Source organism: Ptychodera flava, chromosome 17 (assembly GCF_041260155.1).
Source record: "Ptychodera flava strain L36383 chromosome 17, AS_Pfla_20210202, whole genome shotgun sequence".
Lineage (NCBI taxonomy): Eukaryota > Metazoa > Hemichordata > Enteropneusta > Ptychoderidae > Ptychodera > Ptychodera flava.
Genome location: NC_091944.1, coordinates 13,724,021 through 13,750,853, shown reverse-complemented (window position 1 = coordinate 13,750,853; position 26,833 = coordinate 13,724,021). Strand labels below are relative to the sequence as shown.

Here is a 26,833-nt window from a genome sequence, read left to right as displayed (position 1 = left end):
TGGTAACTTTGTCGCTTGGATGATGTCACTGATTCAAAAATGGGCTCAGAAAGAGAGAAATTGAGTGTTTCCATTGATTTCTTAGTGGAAGTACAGTGATTTTTGTGAATGCAATGTCAAATGTGTCGTTAGATGGTTGCAAAGTCATGTCCAAGTCGTTCACAAGCATGAAAATGTGCAAAGTTTGTAGGCATGATGATGTCCATTCTCATGCCCTGTGTAGTGAAAGAGTGTTTTTAGCTCATTTTTGGTATGTATATAAATACCAAAAAGAGCTTATATGGTGAGTCGATGGCGTCTATATGTTTTGTAATTATAGGACCGTGATTTTGCAACTGTCGTTGTTACTGTCTCTTGTAAGCATATTGAGAGAGTAGTATAGTAATTGAAAGAGAGCAGATTATGCAATCCAAATATCTTCCAAATATTCAACAGGTTTTTCCCACACCATAAAAATCACTTATGTGTCATCAGTTGCTCCCTAGCCTTAGGATAATTAATGTGGCAACTGTGTATTCTATAAACATACTCTGGCCACACAGTAGAGGGGGGAAGACGGATGCATCTCCCCCCCTCCAATTTCTATGGTCTGGCCAATTATTTGTAGACTAGCTGTAGGATCACATTGTCAAAATATCAATAGAGAGAAAATTTTGAATGAAGCTTTCAGTTAATATTTTCCGCAGAATTTCATTGCCAGAGAAGATACCTACGAAAACCCTGAAAGGGTGAAATCAATAGTAAATTGTTGCATAGTAACCCTGTGTGATATTTTCATTCAGTCAATTAAGGGACCACCGCCTTTGACCAAAGTAGAACCAGAGAAGATATCCTTCAGAGACAGACAAAAACTTTTTGCCAAACAGATTGACATGCAGTCGCATCCACAACCAGTGGACAAACAAGGTGGGTGAACTTTGAACTTAAGAAAGAAAGAAAGAAAGAAAGCATTTTCCTTGATATATGCTAAACAAGTACAATCATAGGTACAATTGTATGTAAAATAGCAGTTTTTCAAATCCAAAACTTTCATCTGGTTTATGTATAGAACATCCAACTTGTTTTTACAAGGCATACTTTAACAACTTTCTTCTATGAAATGAAATGTATGATAATGATATGTTGGAGCAAACATTATGGTTAGTGGCTCTTGTACAAACAGGAAAAAAATTTGTCGGGAGTTGGGGGGGGGGGGGTACACAGTGTTGTGGTCTGATACTCAGAATCACCTCATTTTTTCCTCTAACGAGTGCAGATGTCTCTTCACTGGTCTGATAAATTAGTGGATGAAAAGTAATATGTACAGGACAACTTAGAAAATCTCCATGATGACTGTATTTCACTTTATAGTGGTCATGGCAGGACCACTGTATTTCCCTTGATAGTGGTCCTGGCAGTACCACTGTATTACCATGATAGTGGTCCTAGCAAGACCACTGTATTTCCTGTGATCGTGGTTCTGGCAGGACCACTGTATTTCCCTTGATAGTGGTCCTGGCAGTACCACTGTATTACCATGATAGTGGTCCTAGCAAGACCACTGTATTTCCTGTGATCGTGGTTCTGGCAGGACCACTGTATTTCCCTTGATAGTGGTCCTGGCAGGACCACTGTATTTCCTTGATAGTGGTCCTGGCAGGACCATTGTATTTCCCTTGATACTGGTCCTGGCAGGGCCACTGTATTTCCCTTGATAGTGGTCCTGGCAGGACCACTGTATTTCCCTCGATAGTGGTCCTGGCAGGACCACTGTATTTCCCTTGATAGTGGTCCTGGCAGGACCACTGTTTTTCCCTTGATAGTGGTCATGGCAGGACCACTGTATTTCCCTTGATAGTGGTCATGGCAGGACCGTTGTATTTACCATGGTATTGGTTATTGGAGGGTCACTGCTTTTACCTTGATAGTGGTACTTGACCACTGTGGAATTTACCATGTCATTGCTTGTGCAGGCGTAACAAAGGGGAAAAAACGAAATATAGGTTGAACATTTGTGTATGTGCATGTTAACATTCAAGAAGCTATAAGCTTTACAGTATATTGTTTCTTGTATATTTTCCAGTAAAGAAAGTAAGTCTTGTTAGTCAAGAAGATTTAGAAAAGATGAAAGAGGAAGAGGACCGTAAACTGATGTCCATGTCACAAGAAGAATTTATGCAGTACCACAGAGACATTGGGTCACCGACGACACCCAGCGACAGACCAGACGGCAGCTTGAACAGATCAGGGGAGAGTCTAAATGCATCCACAGTTAGGTAGGGTGGTTTTTCCCAAGACTGAAAGTACAGTCTAAATGCATCCACAGTTAGGTAGGGTGGTTTTTCAAAGACTGAATGTACAGTCTGAATGTGTCCACAGTTTGGTAAGGTTTTCTTACGAAGACTGAACTAATATTACCTAGAGTGTAAAGACATTTATCTATCGGACTAAGTTAACCAGACTGATAAGTTTTCATGATACCGGGAAGAAATTCATGCTCATGCGTTTTAGCAGGTCTTTTAATTTTAAACATGTAAACATTTGTCATGTGTATCAGCAGGGAATTTCAAAACATCTGCACCATACCATGCCTATTTGAATGACAATTTTTAAAGTTTTGTGAAAGACTCAAATGAAGATGAAGAATGTAAAGGAGAAAGTTGAAAGTATTGTACATTTTGTTTCCATGTATAATTTTTTTTCATGAAGTTAAAGGGTTCATCTTATCACTGAGTTTGCACTGTTTTTAAGGTGGCACTGTCTAACCTCAACTTAGCGTAGCAATGCATGTTGGCAAACTTTAGAATACTCATCGTGTTTCTGTCGTAGTTATTGCTGTAACAGTGCTTATTTTTGTAATCCTTCAAATGCCTTGATGTGCCACTCGTAGGTTTATCTTTGTCTCTCGTAAACATTGCCGTTTGCTTTTCCCTTCAGTGTGAGTTCAATTTCTAGCACACCCAGCGAGGTTCGGACGGCTAAATCAGAAAAGCGGTATATTGAGAGGTTAAAGCGAGAAGGTGCGATAAGTCCGAGCAATAGCAGCGTTACTTCAGAGGAGGGGGAAAGATCACTGTCGCCTGCTGAAATGAGAGCCTTACAAGCTGAAAAGAAAGCTGCCTGGAGAGCTGCTAGGTAAAAGAACAAAATAACCCAATCAAATGGTGTTCATCTCCTTATTGATCCATGTCCACCAATCAGGTGGTGATCAGTGATCATGTGACCAGCAATGCTGCATTCAAATTTCAACGGCTTTGTCACGTGACCCTCATTGCACTGATGATAACTTTTCACAAGCGATCACATGTAGGTCACATGACAAACTGCCAAATCACGTGAGTTAGCGCACAATGAAGAGAGCCAATCAGTGACTGCCGAACAATAAAGGCACATCAAAGTGGCATTTGTCATCCACTGTTTGTATAAGAATCGCAAAATCAGTACAGCGTCACTTCAAGAATATGCATAGTTGTTACTAACAGCAGTGTGTGGTATCACTTTTGCGTAGACTTTTCCTAGTGTGGCGACTGAATTCACATGCGAGAATTAAAACTGAGCATTAACATCAATTTTAAAGCAGTTACTGGTTTAATTTAAGATGGGTGAAATAAGTAAAGGTGGTCTGATATATAGTAAGCATACTTTTTCCTCGCCAGATTTTATAAACTTCTTGCTTTATGCCATAGTGTGTTAGTAAAGCATATAAAACAGACACATCACCTCAATTGTCATTCAATAAAATGCTCAATCAAGTGGTTATCAAAAGTTTCATCGGCAGCTGACAGTTACCAACTGTTGCAGAGCATACCAGTAAGTTAGACCGTGACATATTCAAAGCGTCACACATTGGCGTGTGCACACACACAATTGCACTTGTTGCAACATGTACACCCGACTGCACACACTGAACGCCAAGCAGCAGTGCGTATGCGTGTCTTTCAGCATACCATATCAGTGAAGAATTCCTAAACAACATTGGTTCATCTACTATTATCAGAGCAGAGTGAAAATGGCATATACATAAAATATAAGCAGGACTTTACAGGCAGTATTTGAATCAGTCGAGAAATCTCTGGCAAAATTCATGGTGATGATCTGCTCTACATCTAACCTTCCACCCCTAAATTTGTACGTGGATCCTTCTCCCCGATCAAAAGCACCAAGATCACACCATTGTGTGGTACTGAATGGGTAAAACGAAAAGTGATGTGCGAAATTGTGAAGTTGCCGGTAGCTATCTTGAACGGAGTTCATCCATGTATGCTCACTTCATTCCTTTCAGAGGAGGAGGTATCAACCACAGTGTGCTCATGGCAAACTACATCTATAAAGGGTGTTGACAGCTCATCCATTGAAAATTTACTCTGAGTCATTAGACCACTGTAATTGACAAATGTTGCTGCCGTAAATCTCTTTTCAACAGAATGAAGTCACTCGAAGAAGACGCCCTCAAAGCTCAGATGGTGATTGAGAGATCACAAGAACTTTTCAGAAAGAGTAGCCAGTCTAGTTTGAACAGCATAGGAGAAAGGAAACAGCTTGAAAGTCTCAATTCAGGTGAGATTTCTATCAGTGTTGGCTGCTGAAAGTATGATTAACTCTTGTACCCCCATTTCCCTCTCTAGAGGTCCAACTTTACCATAGAAATCAATAGGATTTGTTTAACCCTTTGAGCGCCAAAGTCGATTTTTGTTGCCCTTACATTTTGTCAAAATTTTGAAAAAAAACTCTGGCCAATGAAATGTTGTGTTCATTTGGTCCAAAATTATCTAAAAAATTACAAAAAAGTTCATAAAAATTGGTAAAATGTTGCACTAAAATTTGGGCGGGAAAAAATACAGCACTCAGAGGGTTAAACCACGGTGGTGAAGGGGGTAATTTTGAGGGGACTCTGTGGCTTAATCTGTTTACCTCCATGGTTTGACCTAAGACCATTGTTGGTGTTGACAGGGCATTTGGGATGAACAGGTTAAACCTAAGAGACCATAAGGATGCAACACATGAGTGCAAGTGATCTATGATAAACTCCCAATTTCTCAACAGATGGCAAGGGGAGCGCAGAAAATTGTACAAGTCCAAGTTGAAAATGAAGAATTGAAAATTCCAAGTGTAGCGGTAGGTGGGCTGTTTCTATTGACAAGTTGACCTTTCACCCCCAAGTTACTCCACAGAGTTTGAGTTTCTCTGCTGATCAAGAAAGAGGTTGTATGAAGTTCTTGTTATGGAACAACTTCATGGTCATCACCAAAGCTGTTGTGTTGCTGTAGCCCTAGTAATTGCAACTACAATGAATTGGTTTTTTCAGTATTTTTCCACCATGTTCAGCGAGAACCATTGCTTTGTCTACCCTACAAAGTATGTAGAAATAACAAGTACTCAACAAGTAAATGAAGCTTGTATATGTGCAGTGTGTTCTCCAGGTTTCTCCCACAAGGGTAGGATGTCACTCTCTGCTTTAACATGGGGGATTGGTTCTGATTGAGGGGACCTATGATAAATTATGCTAAGTTATGCAAATTAAGAATTTTCAGAGTATTAGCGAATTAAGGTTATAGCATTGATCAAATATCAAATAACAGACACTCCTGTTTCTTTATCTGTATATGTTGAATAAACTAGCAGCCTACATAAATCATTCACACTTCATTCATATAAGATCAAACACTGTTTTGTAATCTGGAGGCAAACTCTAGTTGATAGTCTTTCAGTTTTATCACATCCTTCTGCAGATAGGTAGCTTGTATCACTGTACTGTGGCTACAGATAGTGGGTTAAATCAACTATGTGATGTTTCACCATAGACAGTACCAGTAATCACGGTGGTGTACATACTAGTACTCCTGGTAAATCAATATCTCAAACCTCATGACAGAGGTGCGAAATGTCACACATTTGTGTGTTTTAATGGAGGACTTTGTTTAAGTAGGTGGGGATTCCAGCAATCACCCATTTTGGAGAAAACACTGTATATGTGCCTCACATCTTTGACAAGTGAATTAATGTCTAGAAATTAGTGCCTAAAGTAAGTGATCTTTATCATTTGAAGGAAGACATCATGATTTTAATAATTCTTGTGTTGTTTATTTCCCCTACTACAGATAGTTAATTCACTGGCTAGTAAGTTTGTCCAGCAGAGATCCCAAAGCACACTGTTCGTATCATCAAGGCTTAGAAGATGATCAAAGAAGATGCTGGCGTGATGTCCCATTGTTTGTATTCTGAACAAATCCCTGTAATTTTCCTTAAAAAAATATTAGTTTTTAAGTCTGCAGCAGAGTTGTGCAGGCATATCCCATTTGTATGCTAATTTGTTCGAAATTTGTAGCATATTCAGATTCCGGGGCCATATTGGGGATATGCTGATTTTCACTGTTGTAAAAAATATTTGCCTTGGACATTATTAAAGTGACTACCATTATTATCATTCATATTTGAATGGAACGAACATTGCCACTTTCTTGTGCAAATATGAAAACCTCGGAATGCGATTGACTTGTTTCTCTAACCAATCATGTTCCTGCTGTTGTTGTGATTGGCAGCTACAAAGAACCAATCACAATCCTTGATTTATCTGTAGATATTATTAGTCGTTTTACAAGTGGTATTGTTTACTTGGCTTTGAAAATGAATATTTTTGTATCAGACTTTGGTAGTCCAAGAGAGGGCATAGTAACTGGCTCAGTGGTTCTGTGAAAAATTCACGTTTGTAAATTATGTACAAGGAAGTCTGTTCTCATTTGTGCATTTTTTCAACCTAGTTTGAAATGTAATTTGTACAGATGGGCTACTGAAGTTTACATGAAAAAAATTCTCCTGTGTGTAGGTATTGTAGCTATTATGTATTTCAATTTTTAATTCAAACCATTCCCATAGAAAATGTTGTAATCTAAGGTGAAGGGTTAAAGGTCATAGGTGGTGTAAAGCAATTGTAATTCTCAAAAGGAAACAAGACTAATTTTTACAGTATTATAATTTTCAAATTCCTTCAACAGGACACTGCATAGTTTTCTAATAAATTTTATGATGAGGAAGGGATCTGTTTATTCAAACTATTATGCTCTTTTTCTCCAGGGATTACACAACGAATCCATTATCTGTGAATTTTTACCGCTCTCAGTGTCAAACGATTATAAATAAGTAGTGCAACTGTACTTTTTTTTTACTGCTGTCAGTGTCTTTAATTCTCATGAAATCAGTCCCAGTTCCTCAGATATTTTAATGATCTAGTTTTAGTGTATTCTGAAGATTAATCTCCGTGAAATATTCCCCAAAAAGCTTGAGGCACAGAAATCATGTTTGTGTAATATTTTAATGGCTTTTATAGACCTTTCCTTCAGTATGCATTTATTTCCTTAATGTATAAAAGCCTGACACATACAGCAAGGCTTTGGTCAGTTGGCAGTATTTCCATGTGTAAAAATTAGGCTCTGATCGGTTGGTACAGTCCCAGTAGTAACCAATCAAAATGTATCATTTTAATTGTCAAAGTTCACACAAAAATTAATACAAATAGTCAGATATTTTAGTCAAGAAATAAAGCATTAATATTTTTTTCTTCTGCTTATATTAGATATCTTACCGGTTATTATAAAACAATCTAACTTTTCAATATTAACATTGTCAAGAGTAGCTGTTTCACGTTTGTTGATATTGCTAAGGAAGAATAGACATTTGAAATACAATTCAAAAAATATAATGAAGCTCCAATTGAATATGATCAACAACAGGTAATATCACATAGAAGTTACATTTGCACTGTGTAATATGTTTTGTATCACGCACACATCAATGCCTCAGGAGAGGGCTCATACTCTTTTAGTCAACCAGCAAACCCCGATTGCTGTGAATGAAGGATCATATGTGAGAGAAGGTAGCTGCAGAGAGAGAAAAGGACAGAAAAACATCAAGAATTGTTTATGTCAAGGTAGTGACACAGCTGAGGTATCAATGTAGGAAACTGAACATGGTTTGATATTAATTGCAGCCTGAATGAGGGACAGGTCAGTGATTTGAACCGTTCTATGGACATCTTGACACAATTAATATGTTACTTATGCCAGGGTAAAGGGGGATGGTTTCAAGGAGTTAAATTGTGACAAGAATGTAAAGTTTTTACAGTCAATGCAACATTAACCACAGTTTTGAGAGATTTGCATCCAAAATTATGTGAAAGTTCTTTCCTTTCAAGGTTCCCCCAGAGCTGTAGACAGATGTTTATAAACTAAAAGAAAGATTGAAAAAATAATATTTCATTTGTAGCTGTAAATAAATGTTAAACCTTACCTCTTCAAAGGATTTCTGCCATGAACACTGGATGTAAATATGCTTTGTCAACGGTTCTTCCATTCCAATTATACCAGTAGTATGTGTCTGTTGACATTCCTTAGTCCCAGCTCTGCTTGTATTGACATAACTGATCATATAGGACAGATGATCTTGTGAGGGAGTGCTGTATGTAGTCAGTCTTCAAATGGCAGAGTGCCCGTTCTACGTTATAGAACTTGTGTGTTTTTGCACTACCTCAAAGTGAATACAATGGGCCAAAACTATACAAGCGGATGTTGACAGTCTATGTCTGTTATGCGTTTTTGGATTTCAAACTGTACGGCTAGGGAATATGGCAACTTTTTACATGTTCGAATCACAGCAAGTTAAAGATCATTTTTCCGCAAAATATGCGATCTTCATTCATGATTACCCCTGGTTTTAAAGTGGTGATATTTTTGTCATGTTTTAAATATCCAATTTCATTAGAATTGGCAACAGTTACTATTTGATCTTGAAATTATACAGAGAAGGAGCAAATTGGAGACGAGAAAGCTTGTGGACACACTCCAAAGAATTGTTTTTGTTCTGATTTAGAGTCCTACAGAGTTGTTAAAAGACTATAGGCGTATTACTCTGTCATGCCATATGTTTATTAGTTTTCAAATACATCCATACTAACTTGCTCAGAAAGGGCAGTTGCTGTAACTGATATATTTTTCCTTTTTTGTTTTCTATTTAACTAGAGTTTCTTGTTGTTCCATAAAGTATGTTAAGATGTGCAGCATTCCAGCTTGTCAACTTAGCCTGTACCATGTGTAGGCACATCGTTGTTGTTGTTGTTGACAAGTGCCTTTTAGTCTGACTAAAATCCAAATGTAAACAATAGCATTTGCCCTCTCATGTATACACTCTGTGTTGACAAGCTGAATAGCGGGTTTCAACACACTTTTGGGAGTAAAATAAGAACTTAATTTGACAGTCAAAGCATTCAAAACAAAATTGATAAAAATATCATCGAAAGTTACTGCTTCTGTCCCTTTAAAAGAGTGCCAGCAACACATTCTGTTGAACTAAAGAAATTCACTTGACCTTGACCTTAGTTGTCCAATATTGTTTTCTCTGTTTCATGCTGTCAGAACCTTGTTGCAAGGTCAAATATTGATTATTGGTCCAAACAGTAACATGTTCAAAAGATGCTGGAAATAAGCAATGTAGGTTGAACTTATGATTACTTTAACAGGATAATACTTATTATGTTCAAGACCAGATACCAGGGGATTGTACAGCAACTTAATGTTATCACCATAGTTACATGTTGCACTTCTTTGTCTAAACATCGCTCTTCAAATAATTTGTCTTAAAGGAGTAGTTTATACCAAGGCAAACCTTAGACTAAAGTTTAGTGTTGTGGGGTCATCCTTCATATGGTAGATGTCTGCTCATCTTAGGGTGCCCTTTATTGCTGAATTTCAGTTCGAATTGTTGTGAAGTCGGTGATCAACAGTCTTGCCAAAATCAGAAGTCCAAGAAAATCTCAAGTACTTGGCCAAAGTTCAAAAATAGCCCTCGAGGCACTCAGTGGCTTACAGGTTTTTTAATATCGGCAAACAAACTGTGATGAGCTGTTTCAAAAAAGTATGCATCCAATTTCCACAGCATTACTGTGGCACATATGTAGTGCAAATTTATTTGCGATAATCGAAATGAGATCATCTCTAAACACAATGACTTTAATTGAGGCTTGTGTGTGCAGTGTTCACGGCCCCGAAAATGTACATGTGACTGTAGTGAAAGGTCTTATTAAACCTAACACTGAGATCAAGTAATTATGCCCATGTAATAACAATAGTATGTTGATTTTTGTCGAGCAAGAACAGACATGGAAATTCTGCCAAATTGTTGTTTTCTTTTTTATTTACATTCTGTAGTTTCAAGAAATGTACAGATGTTATTTATCCATGTTTGGTGTCAAAAATAGGGGTATTCCGCCAAAAATATTGATATTCATAATATATCAAGTGATATTTTGTAACTTTACGTGCACAAATAGCAAACGAATTTACAAAAGTGTAGTCCCTTTTCCTCCATATGTTTCCAGGTTTGTTTTGCTAAAAAGACTGACTGTACACCAATGTATTTTACAGTTGTAATCCAAGCCAAACAATAAAAAATATGATTTTCTCAGAATCGACCTTTGTATGTGAGATTGTTTGATTGTATTATTTGATGATGTCATATAGTGTGCAATCACGCTCATGTTGAAATCGAACCATGCTTTTCAGTCTATCTACGAATCCAAAAATATCGTCTGGCAATGTACACTCGATGTTGAATCATGGGCAGAAATGGCAAGTTTGCATACACAAAAAACAGCAAAGATGCTGTAGTTGCACAAAGCAGTCAAATCACGTGGCCTTTTAGTAATTGCATGTAAATTTATCAGCCGTTGTACGCTATTGAATGGTGTAGCTGGCTAGTTATGATGAAATGCACTGGACAACCAACCTCAAAGTGGTCCCAGTGTGTCACAATGGCATTATGGTTGGAGTAAATGCTTATGCAAATGCATAACGTCTTTCCCAGTTTCAAAATAAAGCGCACACAGCTTCAAGGAAGGTTTTGCTTCATAAAACTTGACAACGATATACACAGCTACACCATTCAATAGTATAGATCGCAGTCATTTGAAATCTAGAAAGAAATACATTAGCATATAAAGCATTCATTCCAACCATAATGCCATTGTGACACACGGGGCGAATTTTGAGATTGGTTGTCCAGTAAATTTCATCATAACTAGCTAGCTACAATGGTTCCAAGTCCCCAAAGTTCATATTTTCGTTGTTCAAGACAGCGCCCTCAGTAATCTGGTACAACAGCAATGTTGTGCTCCTCGATGTGCTTCAGCAACATTTTTGCTCGCCTCTCGATGATGTCAACCAGTGCAGTTGCGTTACTTTCCCCTCCAAGCGACTTCCAAAATCCCACGTCGACACGAAGCGACTCTTTCAGCCTATCGCCTAGTTTACCAGACTTTATGACGTTGATAGGGCCTTCTGGTACTCTGTCAGGTAAACAATGAACAAGGAAGATAAATAAACAAAACAGCTTCATAACTATTCGAATCCATATAGCTACGGCAGTATCTAGCTTGTTCAGTTTTACGAGATTCAGAATAATATTGTGACGTTTTACCTTCGATGATCTTGAACATACATTGGTATATCTTGTTCATACCTATGCATTATATAGATTTTATCTTATGTAAATATAGACAATTGATAGATAAATAAATATACTTTTCGAAGCGATATAATAAATCTGGCCGAAGTCACTCTTGTGAGGGCCCACTCCGATCCAAAGGATTGCACACAATCTGAACATATTTGTTCCGAGACAAACAACAGTTCAGAAGCAAAACTCTATTTGTCTTTTTGAACAGCCAGATATTGACAGCGATTAAAATTCAATAGATATTGCCGTAGACAAGACCTTTGATCATTCCTACCACTAGTTTGTGTCAGAAAGCTGTTAAAATTTTGTCAACTTTTTGTGAAACAAAGTGGTGTGCTTTATAAGAAGGTTATTGAAGAAGATATGCACAGACAAGAGCTGGAAAGTACCCGCTCTACTATTAAAGAAAATTGAAGTTTTACAGGAGATTCAAACTTAAAGGGACTTTTCTCCAATAATTGCAGACACCATAATATATCATTTACACCTGTGTTTTGTCCCTTTGGACGGACACGAGGTGTATAGGTATGACTTTTAAGAGCATGGTGCAAAAAGTGCTAAATGACGTATAATCTCCTTGTATGTTCTGACTTCCAGGATGTCACTTCATCAACAGAACAACTGTAAAACTAGATTTACATATAAGAACTGACCCACTGTCGTTTAGATACGCACATCAATACGGTTGACTGACAAACGGAGGCACACAAAATCGTAAAGGAATTATGGTTGTCTTCTTTATGAATGCACCACACTCCCGTTGCATGGGGATGTAGCTCACCAAACAATTTGTAGAGGGCTTTCACGAATTATGGACCCTTGGATCGTAAACCAACCAAACCAACAAACAATAAACAAACAAACAAATGTTCTCTTAAAGGGACAATACATGTAACTTTTGGTAATATATAAGCAATTTTGCCACATTTTAAAATCAAGTTCAGATTCTTATTCCATCCCTGAATTTTTTACGATGTATTGTGCACAATGCACAATGTGCAATCTTAATGTTGGCATGTTATATCAAGTCCGGACTTAGTCAAAACGCCAGTTGTCGACAATGGCATTACGTACTATACATCTACAGGCTGTGTCAACAAGGTTGACACACAGGTGGATAGAGGGACTGTGGTTGACATGATTCCAGGAGTAGAACAAGAAACAGTATTTTACTCATAGCACACAAAATACATGTTGGGTAAAAGTTACAGCAAATAGAGCTTATTTTCAACAAAACTTAAAACTCACTCTCGTATTCCCTGCAGAAGTCGATAATTTAAATGATCGAAGGTCCGGTTCCGGTTGAACACGTTATCGATGAATACAAGTCGCGAACGGTTCCCCTTGCGGGTGAAAAGATGCAACATAAGTGCCTTGCTCTCATTGGCGCATTTATCAGGCGAACGCTTCTTCATGCAACTTTCACCCTGGTCTACGTCATATCCACAGCAACTGCGGTCCAAACGGTCCGTGTTCTAGAAATGAGTAAATTCTGTTGTGAGAATTGGATACACCTGAAGTCTAGCGGGACCATTGTTCCTAAATATGGCAGTTATTACGTGCTTATCTCAGAGTGCCCTCTATAATAGATAAGTATGAACATAACCTCAATTGCAATGCGCCTTGGTGTAGAGGCGTGGCATTGTGAGGTCATTCCACAATATTACTAATTATAGAGACAAAAATATATGAAAAGAACGTGTTTGGCGCCGGAAAGTTGTATACAATTAAAGTAGAACACGCCTCGGGGACATATATTCGGATTCTCATTTCTACAATTCCTTGCTGATCTACCACTTGTGGGGGCTCTTTTTAAAGCTCTTGGAGAAAGAAAAACTTTCACCGTCTTAGTTTTTCGAAAATCGAAAAGTTCATTTCCCCCATAGAGTTAATACAGAGATGGCGGCCATTTTGAATTTCAAATATCGCAAAATGTTGGATAATTTGTTTCGCTTGTGCCAAACTTCGCACGGTGACCCCCAATTTTTATTGTTGATTTTGTAAGAGAATGGTTTAAAGCTTCATTGAGGAAAGTTTGAGCTAAAGTTTAAGTCTTTCACTGTCGAGGCGCATACTACCTTAAGATCTCTTCAAACTTGAAATTGGTTCAAATATCGTCCTTGCAAAGTAAAAAGTAAAAGTAAAATGCGCCTCTGGTACCGATATTCGGTCTCTAAAATTTACACAATACCTTTACGCTGTACCGCTTTTGAGGGTTCATTTTGAAGCTATTGGAATACTTGCACTTTCCACGTCTTTGCTCTTTGAAAAGCGAAATTTTTAATTTTTTCCTTAGAGTTAACAAAAGCACGATGGCCATTTTAAATTCCGAATGTTGTTTGGTCATTTGTTTCTCTAGAAGTAAAATTTGCAAATAATCAGTATTTTGTGATTCTTGATTTTGAAAGGGAATGATGTAACGTTTCCTAAAGAAAAGACTGAGTAAATGTTAAGGTCTTCATTTGGGGCTGAAAGGGGTAGCTTCATGGTTGTACAAAGCTCCCATGTAAATTCAAATTTTCAATGTCAACGCTGGTCAGAACATTTTATGTCGCTATAATTGTCCTTCTAATACAGTGCATAGTTTTCGTTTAGGGTACGTTTAAGTGCAAACGGCGAACGTCTTTCTCAGTGTCATATAATGGAAGGCGTAGTTAAACGTCTGGCTTATTGCGATTGTTATTTGGTTCACCATACTCTCAATTTTCAGCTGCGAAGACGAAAATACAGGCGGAGTTTATTCGAATCTCATTTGTTGGTGTCGGACAATTTGGAACACACATGCTCTTTAGCGTGATCGATCCATATGATTGATATTTTCTCTGCCACGAATATTGAAATCACTGTATTGCGCTCCCGTTACCCACCATAATCTGAAGTAATGACCTTGATATTTTTACAAAAAAGCTACATACACCGAATTTAACCAGTTATAAATGTTCCAAGATTTACATTTCTATCTAATGATGAATGTGTAATGCTCCGTGGGACGAACATTCCGAAGTGGACTCAAAATTTTAACATGGTAGTTTTGTCGGTCTCCTGCTTATTTGGGCTCATTTTAAAGCTACTCGAGTATTTGAGTTAAGTCTTGTTTTAGTGAAATCGATAATTTAGTCTTTCTCCGAAAAGTTAACAGGGTTGTAAATTTCAAATATAGGTTAATTATATGCAGTCTATTTCTAAAGTACCTGCATTTGCATGGTGAGCTCTGATTGCTATTCTTTTCTCACAGAAGTTTTGACCAAATTTTAAGATGTTTGAAGGCGTATACTATCGAAAAAATTAATCTGGTGTTAATTGTATATATCGAACTTTCGTATGAAAACACGAATACACACAAACAGATATGGGAAGAACATTTAGCTAACAACTTTGAAGACGACAGTAAGAGAAGGTGGGAACATTCCCGAAGAAAAATACTGAAGAAACTTTCCACTGCTCACCTGAAGAAGAAAGTCAAATATAGTAAGTTTGCTCCACTCAATATATTTAACTGGAGTTTTACAGCGATAAGTCTTGTTTTGTTTTAACTCGTCTAGTGAGTTACATCTGTACTTCAAATCCATTTGGTAGTCTTGGAAAGTCAAACCAAATGAATTTTGTAGTTTATATTTCCCGCCATGTATAAGTTTGGGATCCCACCAGATGAGGGGTCGAAGTTTTCCATCAATAAATCGGCGGTCTTTAGGAGGAAACATCGCTGGCTTCAGAATTTTTCCGATGGCGGGGAGCGAGCGATTTAGCCCCAAAACTCGATCTATATGGAAAGCGAAGATCTCGAACCAATCATCGACACGCTTTTGAATGGCACACTGCTCTGTGCATGATTTGAAATCTTTGATTGGACCACTTCTACCGTCGTCGAAGATCAGTTGTCGCAATTCTTCTTTGAATTTTGCATTGTGGAGTTTACTGATTTTCGATGTAGACAGCATCTCCATTCGCACAACATCGGCACGACTAAACCATTTCGGATAATGTTCACCAAACCGAAGTTCCTCGTTCTTCAGTCCCTTTACAAAACTTAAAAATTCTTCTTCAGACATCAGTTCCCACCAATTTTTTAGTGTCATGTTGACTTGTGACAATGACGACTTACTATGGTCCTGGTCGCGTTTATCTGTTGAGTTTTCACCATGCTTACCTGCAAGAAATCATCGACTCAGTGACGGAAAACGGCGTGGTTGTGAACGTTATCGTAAATTCTTACCATTGCTTGAGACATTTTTATTGAAGTCTTAGCTTTCAAATTTCTCTGTAAATGTGTCTGCCTGCCTGTCTGCCTGCCTGCCTGCCTGCCTGCCTGTCTGTCTGTCTGTCGGAACGTCAGTAACTTGATTTCTCACCATTCTGACCCGCTTGCAGATTAATGTTTGAAGCTTATTACCCATCGTGTAATCGGATTCTCCACCATTCTGAGAGACAACATTTCACGCCCAGGGCATTGGATTTATTGTCACACGATGCGTTTTGTACCAACAAAGATTATTGATAACATATCTTGTTTGAATACCATTACGCTGACCTTTGCAAAACTTTCACGACAAAAACGTTTAAAGAAATGTGTCTTTTGGGAACAAATATTACGCTTTCAATGCTTGACTTTGTCATGTTGGCAGGTTTATAAAATTCAGTTCCTTTGGGTTTTGCTTCAGTCTTTGCAAAAGTCTGATGTAAATTGAAATTCAGGGAAAGGTGAGATATAACTCAATTGACTCCTCACAGGAATGTATCGTATGGTCAAATAGATTGTATATGCAACAACTCCTTTCAGATCGACCTCTTTTCACCATTTGAAGAGAAAAGAGCATGATCTGAAAGGAATTGTTGCACATACAATCTATTTGACTATACGATACATTCCTGTAAGGAGTGAAATGAGTTATATCTCACATTCCCTGAATTTTCCGTAAATGTTTTATCACCTTAATATGTAATAATTAACCCAATATGTAATACCGACCAAATATGTAATAACACTTAACACAATGTGTAATACTAACCCGATATGTAATTACAATATGTAACACCAACTCAATACGTAATAAAATTAACTTAACCGTATATGTAATACTAACCCAATAAGTAATAACATTAAATTTGGGAAATATGCTGACCAAAATAAGACAAAAATATGCCTAGCAACCATGACCACGCCCCTTAACAACCCGCAGCATTTCTAAAATTTAATAATTGTTCAAAAGTTTTGATGAGAGTGTAGATGGTGATAATTATATAGGCTAGCAAATTTGCTAAAATACTAAGAATGCCCGGCAATCATAGCATGCCCTATACAAGCAATTAAATTTCAAATCATCTTAAAAATGATGTCCAGTAAATACACAAAAGGAAATGTAAATATGCATGACCACTCTTGTCATGTCCTTAGCAACCACCAAACAATCATGTTTTGTTTTTGTTTTTTGTAGGAGGACACGCAACTGTCAGGATTGTCTGATCAACTAAATAAATGAAAAAGGCAAAAAATGTAACAATCGCAGATTCGGCATTCTAACTATTTATAATAAACCTAACATCATTCTCAGACCCGAAGAATACTGCTGTCAATCTTTTAGTGCACTGTATAGAAATTAATATAAAAGTTCACCTGTAATCGTAATGTTAACGGTCACCAAACAAAACTTCCGTTAGGAGAATATGATGTATCTTCTGCTATATGTAAACATAAAAGGTTCTATCATACACCTTATTGACCTAGTGGAAACATATCGTCAAACAATACTTCGTGATAGACACATTATGTTGATGTTAGATTGTGTTAGATATCACACATTTACCGAAACTTACTGTGCCAAAAGGTCGTGATAAATTTAGACGACTGGTTTTGGAAATTCAGCAGGCCGCGAATGTTGACGATGAAGGCGACATTCCCCGTGCTTGCAAAATAGTGTATGTAACTGTACAGTACTGCAGTTGTCGTGAGGGCACAGCACAACAAGAAGACCAGCAGAAAATGGCGTCTTGTCATCTCTACTTGTGACGTATCCTGGAGCAAATGGTCAAGTAGCGTTCACAATCAATGGACCGGGTGGCCTGTCAAGGGAATTGAGTGTGACTTGAAAATGACCAGGTGATGAACAAATGGGCCCTGCGAAGAGAGATCAGAAACTATTCAGTCTCACACTGATCCAAAATTACATCCCATCGGTCAACTCTTTTCGTTGTGTAGAGTTTTGCGACTAGTCTTTCTGAGATTGTAGCACATTAAACCACTTATAGCTCATGATGGACATTTTCAACCTACCGTTAAACTTTGTTAGAACAACTTTACCTAAAATACAACATGTAAGATCAACAACCAGAAGGTCGCTACATTAGTAGATTTTTTTAAATCTATATTTAAACTCGATAACTCCATAGGTGAAACACCTCTTTTCGTGGAGGTCGAGTACTTCTAAATACCCATAACCCACAACCCCAATGAATTTAAGATTTAATGATAGTGTCCATTCCAAACACGATAAATCTTTAACATTACTTCGCATTTAGGCTCTTCGTTTAGTCCATACGCCAATAGATCAATCATTAAAGTTTTGACTTTTCTCACGGTGGAAGCAGAAGAGACGCCATTTTCCACAGCATGTATACGCATATCCCATTTCTTTATAAAATCTGAAGATCATAAATTATCAACATGGTGAAACACATGTACTAGTGTTGGACAGTGAAATGCACGAATGTCGAATAACGAAAAACATAAAGGCTAGCTTCTGGAGAGGGATTGAAAATGCCCTTGGACACGTTTAATTTCCCGCACATTGTCAGTCTAGTCCATCTGACCATCTTCGTTCCCCTAGCCAACATGTATGTAATACTAAATAGGATCATAACGCACCTAAATTAGAGATTAAAGAAACTACAGAATCAGATTCATCGGCTTCTTATCTAGATGTTTCCTTGAATTTGACTCTAACGACCAGCTTTCTACAAGGCTGTATGACAAGGGAGATGATTTCAACTTTACTGTCATCGATTTTCCTCGCCTACATAGCAATATTCCACTGTCTTCGTCCTGTGGAGTACACATTTCCCGGTCTATTCGTTATGATGGGGCATGTAGTTCATATATCGATTTTGTGGAGAGACACAACCATCTCTCTTGCAAGCTTGCAAATAAGGGTTACTCAAGTAAAAGGCTTGTCTCTACGCTTTTTGGCAGGTGTAAGGGACTGACAGATAAGTATGATGAATCACTTAAACAAATGATCACTGATGACATCGGTGACAGTTGTCTACAGGTAGATTAAGGTACAACGCACCTCGGGGACAGACATTCGGACTCTCAAAATTTTACAATTCTCTTCTGATATACCACACATGGGGGTTTTCACCGGCTTAGTTTTTCTAAATTCAAAAAAAATTATTTTTCTCCATAGAGTTAAACCAGGGATGGCAGCCATTTTGAATTTCTAATAGCGGTAAATCTTTGGTAATTTGTTTCTCTATTACCCAAATTTGCACGGTGACCCCCTATATTTATTCATGATTTTGAAAGAGAATGATTGAAAGATTCCTTGAGGAAAGTTAGAGCAAAAGTTTAAGTCTTTCACTTTAGAGGTGCATACTACATTAAGACCACTTCCTGCTTTGACTTACAGGTTGATAAATGGCGGGTGCCACGTGTAGGGCCAGAATGTGCTTACTGTTTTCGAAACACCTGACATTACTTGTCTGTTGTCTTTACCGGAGGTCCACATATTTTTCTTCTACGGATTTGACTTTATTTTATGTGCCGGTACTTATGTCTACCTGAGCTGTTTGTGTTTGATATATCGAGTTTGTCACCATGGAACTTATGGCAGTCACTATGATGTAAATTTAATATGGCTTGGTAGGCCTACTATCGTTTTGACCCAAGCGTATACTTCGCACCACTTTGCTTCAATTTAACATGCAGCGTTTTCATAAAGTTGTCTCTGATTGGTTTATTTCTTTATAAACCAATCTGGACAATCGATCATTGGGTAGCAGATAACCTTTGATAACATCTGGATCTAGCGACAGAACACACGCTATGATGTAGCATCGCCGTGGGAATTTGATAGTTTCTCGTGTTTACACATCTTGTTCGTGCAAATCAGTATATGAACTTTTAGTAGAAAGGTTGCGTCGTATAGTATTTATTTTATTTTATTTTATTACTCAACTAAAAGGCGAACCAAATTACAGGGTGAGGTACCCATAACATACTACCTAATGGAGCAATGAGGAGTAAAGTGCCTTTCTCAGAGGAACGACGCCGTGCGAGAGTCTGGAACTCACCATCTTCTGACAGTGAGTCCGTTACTCTGGACCTCCCGGGTCTCGAACTCACCATCTCCTATAGTGAGTTCGGTACCCTAACCACCGCCCCGCGGTGCCTCCTCAAGGATTGAAGGTGAGGATTAACCAGTCATTTTGCTACCTTAAAGTTGAAATATTTGAAATTCAGAGCTGTTTTAACAGCCATTGAAACGATGCCAATAATTCCTAGTTGCCTCGTCATATTGAAAACCGAGGGAAAATATTGTAAATGACTCTTTACTCCAGTTGATCATACTTATTATATATGTATATAATATGAACATCGTATCCGATACGCGGTCTTATACACTGAGAGGCGGTTGATAACAAAATAATTTTAAAAAAGCATCTCATCAATATCGTAAGTAATATATTGTATAAAAACAGTCAGAAGTTGGTCAAATCGTGAGAGTGCGATGTCTATCCCTCAAATATATTTTGTACGATCAGAGTGCTCTAGTTGAACCAGGACCCTACAGAGAACCGGAACCCCAAGGAATGGTGCTTTTGGAAACCCGTGTCCACGTGACTGCACTAATTTTCAAACTTTCTAAGAACTTTTTAGTACATGTAGTACCGAATACTCATGACTTACGGGGCAATTTGATGATACAAGGATGTTCAGATGAATTGATGCTCCTGTAAATAATTGACGCAAAATGTTGAAGAATTATAATCCCAGTTTTAAAAAGCCAGTGTCTGCATCCACATTTTGATGATTGTTTTTGTAAATTTGCTGTGTCTTCTACACTTTGACGGTCTTCGCCCTTTTCTTTACATATATTGAACACTAAGTGAACATATCCTGTATGCCTATGATTTATGTTTTTATAAACTGGCAATAGAAAGCCTTTTTGAATATTTGTGCATTTCGAGATGTTTTAGGGCGCAATAAAGCACTACAAGGCTTACTTTTTTCATAAAGAACGATTCAAATTTCGACATTGTTACAAAAAGCGAAGAGGTCACAAGACTACAGAACAATCTCAACTTTGTTGAGAGCAACGTCTTTGACTCCAAGTTAAAAAAATGAAAGCGACAAAAGAAACAAAAAGCCCTCTATCAGACAATCACAAAATTTCCTTTTCCTAGAGGCCAAGATTGGTGTTACATGAACGTGACCTCGAGTGTTGCAGAGGTTGTTGGGCGATGTTTAAGACACATTTTAAAATTGTGGCACCCGACAGTTCACTAATATCATGGTTGTTCATTTCATATTGAGCAAATCAGTGGTTCTGTTAATGTCTAGCCGTTCAGTGTGAAATTTCCTACCAAACACAGTAAAACAGATTCACAGCAGCAGTTGGCATATAAGTATATCACAATATCTTCTGTATCTTGGTTCCACACTTCTATGCCCTCCTGCTCCATCTCTTTTGTACCAAATAATCTAATTTTTATTTACATTACAAGATATCCTGACCTTTTATATCGCCGGAAAGGTTAATATTTGCCTACAGTTTGTCTCACGTTCATACCATGAGGACCGTCCGTAATGTGAGGCTGCGAGCTTTTTCACAATAAGTAAATTTTGTAGGGGTTTAAAATATTTTAAAGGAATCGTGATCCATATGGTATACTTACTCTGTACACATACATACACAATACATACATACATACATACATACATACATACATACATACATACATACATACATACATACATACATACATACATACATACATACATACATACATACATACATACATACATACATACATACATACATACATACATACATACATACATACATACATGTAGACTGAGACAGATACATAGACGGACAGACAGACTGGCCAACATCGATTCCAATGAAATCTGCAGTGACTCTCTGACATACATTGCAAATAGATGTTAATGGAGAATCGAATGTTAAGGGGCGACGTCAAAAGTTTCTCCCAACCCTTACAACCCCTCTCCAGGCTCTTTTTGTAAACGAAGCAAAAGAACAGTCAATTTAGGGGTAAAATAAATAGAACTAATTAATGCACCTTTAACACTGGGAACTCACTATATTTTTGTTTTTCATCCAGTGTAAATACAACAATATTAACAACATACTTGAAGTTTATTAATGAATTAACAATAACAATAACAATAAAGTCCGGGTTTCTCCGTTCAGAGGCCAACAGCCTGAATTGTTTACGCCAACCAGGGCAGGAGTGGTCATGCTCGTGTTGAAAAATCTCTATTCATTCCCCCGACAATTTTACCTTAAACTGATTTGTCGGATACAAACTTTTTGGGTCAAACCCCAGCCCCGAACTAAAAGGATTAAGTTTTTTTATCTGGCATTTAACTTTTGACGTCACCTCTAAGGGCAGTAGAAATTTAAATACTTGACATATAATATACGGCGGCCACATCTTTGAATTAGCCATTGTGTGGTTTTTAGCACTGATGTCTTCGCTAGTAGGTGTCGCACGTTGAGGGTTCGCAATCGACAGAGACTCTACTGAATTCACCAATAGCAATAAAGATGCAAAAGACAATAAATGCTACAATTCTTTTATCGTTGGGACATTGACCACGAAAACTAATCAAAATCTTCAGTGTTTGGTGTTTGTGTCTGCGAACGCAGGCTTAAAGGCCTGTGTCAGGCGTCAGATTGTCTTGCCACTTACTAGATTACACTTTCAATGGAAAACAAAAGGCTATGACACCTCCATAATGCTCTTACATACTTGAGCAAACTTGATCCCGATGATCGAGTCCCCTACCTTTAATAAACAGGAACGCCCCCCTAGAAAAGCATGATTATCGTAAGTTTACGCAAATGTAAAAAGTCACGCTATGATCGGACGTGCCGTGTTTGGTCCCAGAATCCCATAATTTTGCCATGTTTCAGGCTTTCGTTGTCATTGAATGTTGCATAGCATGTGTGTGAAGTTATAGCGACTAAACTTGAGTTGAAAATGAAGAGCAAAATTGTTCTAGTTTTTAGTCAGAGAACGCATATGTTTCAAAAGCATGTTCCCTAGCGATCAGTTGACCCATATTTTTGTAAATGTCACGAAAGTGCAAATCATGATCATTCAAATTTACATGTTTTATACGGTCCGAGCCATGTTTACCCCAGCTGATGGAATTAAATATAGCCCACTGAGGTATCAGTCAAAAAGGTTCCGACCAAATAACCCTCCTTTTTTCAGTGGTAACAAATGATGAAAATGACGTGCTCCATTTCAACGGAAGTACGCGTAAGTTATATACCCATGCCACCGTCGACATGCACATTAAAGTCGGGAAGGATCATATCATCGATTGAGTGTTCGGTACAGCCCGAGACAATTCTCAGGGAATATGTCTATTTTGACTTTTGTTTTAGTGCTTCATTTCGTTTTACCAAAATGTGTGGTAGATATGTGTCTGTTTTCGTATATTTCAGACCATGGGCAATCGGTACATCGTTGAAATCCCTCGCTAAAAATTAGACATTTTGTTTCGTTGCGTCGATCACAGTCAGTCGATTCGTGAGAAATATTACACAAGCGATTGCCTAGAAGTGGAGTGCAATACGCTTCTGAATTTTCCTTTAGGGGCTGGTCAGTTTCTTCAACCTGGGGGAAGGGGGTCGATGGATCCATGGGGTCACCCTGTTTTTAACATTGGTGATGGCGGGTCACCATGTTTTTGAAATGTTCGATAGGGGAGGGGTCAGTGTGTTTTTGAAGGTAGGCACCGACTCATATACTTGCATAAAATGCATCGTACCAGCCACGAATTGCATAATTAAGTTGCAGCTTTACATCAGAGATATGTGGATGTTTGCAAATTGAAAGTCTGTTATGCCATAGAGAAAGATAGATAGAGTGGCAACGGGTATTGTTTAAAGGGGAAGTTCACCAAGGATGACTTTTACATATGTGCTAGCTTTGTGGTCACTTACCCCGGAAAAGCTATTTTCGCCATTTATAACTCGCAAGATTTTTTACAAAAACCGAAAGAAATAGTACAGGATATCCTGATATATATAAATTCAGCTGAAAATACAGGCAATAAACCGATGAATGGATTTTATCGAACTTGATAGCCTACCACTAATGACTGGTGTAAACACCAATACCTTCGGCCTCACACTTTCGATTGACTTTCGATCGACTATCCAAGCAACACTGCACCCACCTGTGGTGATCGCCAGAGACTCTAAGGATCAATATAAGTTCATTTCACATGCATGAAAATATAATAAACGCGTACATCCTACGGTACACGTGTACTGTACATGACCAGTCAACAAGGGTTAGAAAATATCTTTGTGAAAAATGCAAACATTACGGAATAATCACATTGGATAGTAATACATTTCGTCTCAGAATTTTTCAACTTCAGTAGTCGTATGAAAGCCGGCACGCGAAGGGAAGGTCGGCTTATTGTACCACTGCAGAACTGTGCGTATGTATCCCCGCCGCCCACTGCGGCCCTTCCTTCGCTTGCCACGGTCATGCTGAACACCTGACCTCAGCAGGTCATCGGGTCAGTAAATTTGTGATTGTCATGTTTTTGGCGCGCAGAGTACGGAAACTTCCCGCTCGTCCGTCTGCAAATGTACCCCGCGCAAACTCTACTTGAGAGTTCGATGACTATGGTTTTTCCATGCCAGGGGGCTACACACCGATACACTCGTAAAATGTTGAGTTTTATTAGTTTTCGTCGTTAGGCGTAAGTAATTCTTTATTCAAACTGCGAATTAATGATAAACATACAATATTGTACGTATCTCAGAGGTTAATTAATCCAAGTGTGCCTTTTTAGACCATTTTGTTTCCTTCGGCATCATAAAACCACAGAAGTGCATAGGGTAAAGCGACGGGGCTCACGAATCGACGGCGTTCGAAAATGGTGTCAGCCAGTAAATGGAAGGGCGTCACTGACCCGCTCGACGGATAGAGTTAAAAAATAGCGACAAGTGCAAATTTTGCCGAAAATTGAAGAAATTGGCTCATGAAAATGTTAAAAATTTAAAGGTATACAGTCACCTGTAATCTAAATATGCCCATATATGGTCAAAGGGGCGTTCCTTGTATTGAAAATGCCCATGTGACAGCGCTGTTTTTAAAAAGCGGCCACCCGCTTAAAATCTGTGATTGGTTAGATTTTCTCTTTCTATGGTAACTGGCAAAATTGGAACAGGTGACAGTATACCTTTAATGACATACTAATTAGAGGTTATCAACTTCAATTTTGTTTTGCAAAGGTCACTGGAATCAACCATTCACGACCGGTACTTCGAAAAGGGGTATCGACGACTGATGGAAATTTTAAACTTTCATCTGTCTGGCAAGACTGAAACGAGAGTTTAAAGAATCGCAATTTTAGTCAAATTTCGGGATTTTTATCACAAAATTTCTATACCATCGTATTCCTAAAATCGTAGAGAACCTGGAGCCCAAAAATGACGTCCATCTGCGAGCTATACTGTGAGAACGGGGCAAAATAAGACACGAGATCAAAATCGTGCAAGTCGTAAAGATTTTACTATATAGAAGTAATAACATGTAAAAGTGTATGTATGAATATGTAAACTATTGGAAACTCCGCTATTCTTGCTTCAAGTATTTAATGTGGTTTGCTAAGTAAAAAAATCCCAAACACTGTTTTTAACCATGTAATATACGAGAAGCTCTTTTAGTTATTTGATAGCAAGTACTGAGTTTTGGATTATTGATATTTTCGCATTATGCTCTTATGCCTGTCTTTCTACCAGTGTGTCACGCCACAAAGCCCTACCTTCAATATACAATTATCATGAATCATAATACATACATACATACATACATACGTACGTACATACATACATACATACATACATACATACATACATACATACATACATACATACATACATATATACATACATACATACATACATACATACATACATATATACATACATACATACATACATACATACATACATACATACATACATACATACATACATACATACATACATACATACATACATACATACATACATACATACATACATACATACATACATACATACATACATACACTACATACATACATACATACATACATACATACATACATACATACATACATACATAAACGATATATTAAATGCACTTCACAACATGATAACACCAAAGACAACATGATGTTAGATCACATAAGCCAGTCATGGCTTTCCATACAGGGTCATGCGTTACCATTCAAACTAAGCATTCTGTATCATGTTTATCAGGTTTTACATGAGATCAAGAAATTCTGAAAGGGATGAACATTGAATTTTTGAATCCCCGGAACGAAATAATAATTCGTCGGACATTGAAATTTTGCCTAAAAGTAAATTTTTGTTGTATATCGTCTGGTCAGAGACCAATACGGAAAAATTGATCACATCGGACTCAGTGAACCGGCCTTAACTTAAATCGACTTACCTTTGGTTCGTATTCAAACGTTGCGCGTCCTTCTACACGTACTGTAGAAAACACCTTTTGTGAAGTGAAGCATTCAGTTACTAAATGTTGTGTTCTGACACTATATAGAAGGTCTTATTACCCCACTCTTGATAGACTTGACGTAGCATTGGAATCCAAGTAATGCTAGGTTCTATTCCATTTCGACCAGAAACAGTCAAGGTGTAGGCCCTACCTTCTTTATTAGGCACTAGCTGTAACATACGCGGAAGCATATCAGGTAGTGACGCTGCCGCGCTGTCTACGCCAATATAAAATATGCTCGCACATTCTTTGGTTAGGTCCACATTTTAGGAATTTGGTTGCGGCGATCCGAAGATAGGTTGATAAGATCCCTAGTTAGGTTCGCAGATAGGTTGAGCGGATCCGAAGTTATGTTGTTTCAATCCGAAGGTACGACGCCAGATTTTAAAGAGAGATCGAGATCGATCAGAAATCGATTCAAAGTTCGGTCACTAGAGTCTGACTTTAGGAGGGCATCATTTAGGCTGGTGCCTGGATGATTTTGAGGGTACAGCCACTCAAGGCTGAGCTGTGATTAATATGACGTTGCATTTACAAAGGTGCGCATACAGTGACTTGATCACCAGTTCTGTCA

The 26,833-nt window shown here is 38.0% G+C and overlaps 2 protein-coding genes across 19 annotated transcripts in view; one reads left to right on the top strand and one right to left on the bottom strand.

Annotated features, from left to right (window-relative positions):
* Positions 1-10,434, top strand: part of LOC139115554 (protein scribble homolog) — a 106,912-nt gene extending 96,478 nt beyond the window's left edge. For 13 of the 18 annotated variants that reach the window (XM_070677785.1, XM_070677773.1, XM_070677781.1 and 10 more), the window contains 6 exons: positions 783-906; positions 2,063-2,255; positions 2,917-3,114; positions 4,403-4,536; positions 5,023-5,094; positions 6,078-10,434. In XM_070677785.1, the coding sequence (XP_070533886.1) occupies positions 783-906; positions 2,063-2,255; positions 2,917-3,114; positions 4,403-4,536; positions 5,023-5,063 (690 nt within the window). In that variant the 3' untranslated portion in view covers positions 5,064-5,094; positions 6,078-10,434. The remainder of the gene's footprint in view (positions 1-782; positions 907-2,062; positions 2,256-2,916; positions 3,115-4,402; positions 4,537-5,022; positions 5,095-6,077) is intronic. The other 5 variants (XM_070677787.1, XM_070677786.1, XM_070677784.1 and 2 more) reach the window with 1 other exon arrangement.
* Positions 9,910-26,716, bottom strand: LOC139115557 (Golgi-associated kinase 1B-like). Its single transcript, XM_070677788.1, has 5 exons — positions 26,197-26,716; positions 17,293-17,593; positions 14,928-15,628; positions 12,730-12,956; positions 9,910-11,311 (listed from the first exon to the last, which is right to left on the bottom strand). Exons 2-5 carry the CDS (start codon positions 17,471-17,473, stop codon positions 11,107-11,109), a joined length of 1,314 nt encoding a protein of 437 aa, XP_070533889.1. The 5' UTR covers positions 17,474-17,593; positions 26,197-26,716; the 3' UTR covers positions 9,910-11,106.
* Positions 26,717-26,833: the final 117 nt, after the last annotated feature.